Source organism: Limulus polyphemus, unplaced genomic scaffold (assembly GCF_000517525.1).
Source record: "Limulus polyphemus unplaced genomic scaffold, Limulus_polyphemus-2.1.2 Scaffold762, whole genome shotgun sequence".
Taxonomy (NCBI): domain Eukaryota; kingdom Metazoa; phylum Arthropoda; class Merostomata; order Xiphosura; family Limulidae; genus Limulus; species Limulus polyphemus.
Window position 1 is genome coordinate 50,959 of NW_013666372.1, and position 3,775 is coordinate 54,733.

General features: G+C 34.3%; 1 protein-coding gene across 1 annotated transcript in view; it reads left to right on the forward strand.

Annotated features, from left to right (window-relative positions):
* LOC106460381 (alpha-N-acetylgalactosaminidase-like) overlaps window positions 1-3,775 on the forward strand; it is a 22,474-nt gene that overhangs the window by 11,635 nt on the left and 7,064 nt on the right. Inside the window, exon 6 of the mRNA XM_013920075.2 lies at window positions 1,431-1,592. Within this exon, the coding sequence (XP_013775529.1) occupies window positions 1,431-1,592 (162 nt within the window). The remainder of the gene's footprint in view (window positions 1-1,430; window positions 1,593-3,775) is intronic.

A 3,775-nucleotide genomic window follows, 5' to 3' on the forward strand; every position in this document is an offset into this window, starting at 1 on the left:
CCAATGGGATAGCGGTAGGTATATGGATTTACAATGCTAAAATACGGGCTTGGATTCCCCTTTGGTGAACACAGCAGATAGCCCAAATAAATTTGTTTATATATTCTTAATATAAAATGACCAACATTTGAAACATTTTCTTCCACCTAGGCAATGTATGACGAATGAAAAAATGTTACATCCCCAAAGATTTGAAAACAAACAGAACACCATATTTTACAAAAGAAACAAAGGAAATAAATCTACCATAACTTACCTCTCTTGTATGCAAAGCTTAAGTGAAAATATCAGACGAGTTACCAAGAAGTTTAATTTTGATAATCACCCGAAGTCTTACAAAACCTCATATCCATCTTTGTCAAAACTAAACAAAGAGCAATATAAACATAAGTCATTTTTTATGAAATACCATGTTCCTGTAAACAAACCTACACTGGAGAGACTGAAAGACACTTTGGTACAAGAATTGAATAACTTCAAGACTGTACCAGCCTGATAGAACCATAGAACTTCGCCATTGTAGAAAACACAGTGTTAATTAGACTCATTGTCTAACGTACTTGTGCTACCTTTGTAGATCTTTAGTCCTACAAAACTACCTCTACCTGAACCAGGCAGTTGTTGCTCATTTCACCTTCGTTTCGTTCAACTCGTGTAATTATTCCTTCACATGCACATTAAAAATAGAAATTCGACAAGTTACTCAACTTTTGTATTTCTCTAATTATGTGTCCCCACTGGCTCAGCGTTAAGTCTGAAAGCTTATAACGCTAAAAATCGGGTTTCGATATTCTTGGTTGGCACAGCACAGATGGCCCATTATGTAGCTTTGTGCTGAACTACAAATAAACAAAAAAAAACTGTACTGATTTATCAATATTCTTCTTACTTTCTTCAAATTCTTATTAAGACGTGCTGAAAACAGATATGGTTAAATCAAATAATATTTGTATTTATTTGGTGATTCATCAGTATTCTTCAGGATACCATTAGGAGGCGTTGAAGATTGTTTGCTTGTTTGTATGTAATTAAGCACAAAGCTACACAATGGGCTATCTGTGCTCTACCCACCACGGGTATCGAAACCCGGATTCTAGCATTGTAAGTCCGCAGACATACCGCTGTGCCACTGGGGGTTGCGTTGAAGAAGTAAACAGGTGGACACTGGATATCTATCTTGATTTGTAAAGTCTCATAGAGAATTGTTGCATGGAATAGGTGCATGATGTAATAATACAAACTACGTCTTTCCAGCACTTTTCTGTTCTCGAATGATGTGTAGGGTGATATTCATTACATTCATTTATATTTTAACTTTTTTGTTTAATAAAGAACTTCCTTCTATAGTCACTAAACCGACTGTTAGAAGTGTTTATAAACAGTTTATGGAATTTGTTAAGTTCACGGCGACGCTTTTTTGTACGTTTTAGCCAAATTACAAGCTAATTGGTGAAAACTGTAACCTCTGGCGAAACTTTGATGACATTGCTGATTCATGGAAGAGTGTGCTCTCGATCATTGATTACTATGCAGCAAACCAGGACGACCTGATAGCAGCAGCTGGTCCAGGGAAGTGGAATGATCCAGACATGGTATGAAATTAGTCGTTTTATACTAGAAGATATATTTAAGTTTCGTGTACCAACATAATAATTTTTCATGGGAAGAGTAATTAGAAGTAATTATAAAACTGCACATGTTATTTTACACGCGATGTTCATGTTTCAGTGATTTAATGTGTAAAGGGAAAAAACCATTAGAAGACTAAGAAGTTTTGTTGCACTTAGAGAAAATGTGCAAACATCATTTTTTAGAATTGCTCGAAGGACATGTTAAAGATTTGTAGATAAAAAGTCGTTTTCAGAATTGTTTTATGAGCATACACAAGATTAGAAAGCTTGGTAGTACACAACATGTTAAATACTTTTTTTTGAATTGTATATGTCGAACAGATTTTCGTTGTATTTAGCAGAAATGGCAAATAGCGTTCTTGAATTGTTTGAGAAACATGGCGGACACTTGGTGGTTTGATCTCAGTCAATGGGCGTATGTTTGTTTGTTTGTTTTGAATTTCGCGCAAAGCTACACGAGGGCTATCTGCGCTAGCCGTCCCTAATTTAGCAGTGTAAGACTAGAGGGAAGGCAGCTAGTCATCACCACCCACCGCCAACTCTTGGGCTACTCTTTTACCAACGAATAGTGGGATTGACCGTCACATTATAACGCCCCCACGGCTGAAAGGGCGAGCATGTTTGGTGGGACGGGGATTCGAACCTGCGACCCTTAGATTGCGAGTCGAGCGTCTTATCCACCTGGCCATGCCGGGCCACCTGTGTCCATTAGCAATTCTTTAGGCATTCCTACAGAGTGAAATCAAATCTTATGTGTACAATGTCAATCAAACAGTTCTAAGAAACGCTATTTAGACTTTCTCATTGAAACCTCCAATTTATCACCATGTCTATAAAACCATTGTAAGAATATTTATTTACACATATCCACTCGATGCAACCAAATCTTCATGTCTCTACCTTTATTTATATCAACTATAGAACAGTTTTTCTTACCATAGTTAATGAGTGCAAAGAAACAACTTAGTAATAAACATATCCTTCGTTCATTTTTTAGAAATAACTGTTTACATACGCCCAAAATATTTGTTATTATTACAGCTTTTACAATAAGAAAAAATATTTTTAAAACGGTACAACATTTCGATCACTGGTGCGATTATACTCAAACACTTCAGAGTGATCCACCAATGATTGAAACATCGTGCCATTTTAAAATAATATTTTTCCTTACTGTAAAAGATGTAACTTGTAATAAAAAATGTTTACAATCAGTAAGTAAACTCAAATCGAATCTAAGAAACATTGTTTAGACATTTTCAGTGGGTTGAACGGAACCTCCTTGCCGCTACCGTGTCCTTTAACTTACGAAACATTGTTTAGACATTACTACTGAGTACAATCAATTGTTGTATCTTTAATATCAATCAAATAATTCTACGAAACATTGTTTAGACATTCGTACTGAGTGTAACGAAACCTTAGAATTACTTAATTGACATTTTAGAAACAAGAAAGTTTTGTTGCATTCAGTGGAATTTTATAAACAACTTTATTTGGAATTGGTTGATGAACATTGTAAAAACAAACAAATCTCACTCCACTCGGTGAATATATCTAAGTAATGTTTTTTGTAATTTTTGAGGATTTTAATTAACATTTTAGACGCAAGAAAAATTCGCTGCATACATTAGGAATGTCTAAAAAATGCGTTTTTAGAATTATTTAGTGATCATTGTAAAGACAAGTAAGGTTTGATATAGTCAGTGAGAATGCTATCTAAACAGCGTATTTTACAAACACTAACATTGCTTATCCATCAACAAATTTGAGATAGACATTATAAAATGGTTTAATGTCATCTAAGTATTGTTGTGTTGTTAAGCACGCAGCTCAATAATGGGCTATAAGTACTCTATCCACCACAAGTATCGAAAACCGATTTTTAGCGTTGTAAACACTCATATTTACCGCTGAGTCACTGGGGTATGTTACGTATTAGAATTTCAAATAGCCTGAAATTTAGTTAAATGATACTTTACATTTAGTAGTTAAATTATACTTTGGATTTAGCAGTTAAGTAAAAGCCAATATTTAGTCTAGTTTATGATATTTGCCAACAAGATTGATACACTACGGTTTTCTTTTTTTTTAACACAAATATATTTAATTTACAAACAACAATACAATTTACAATAACAGTT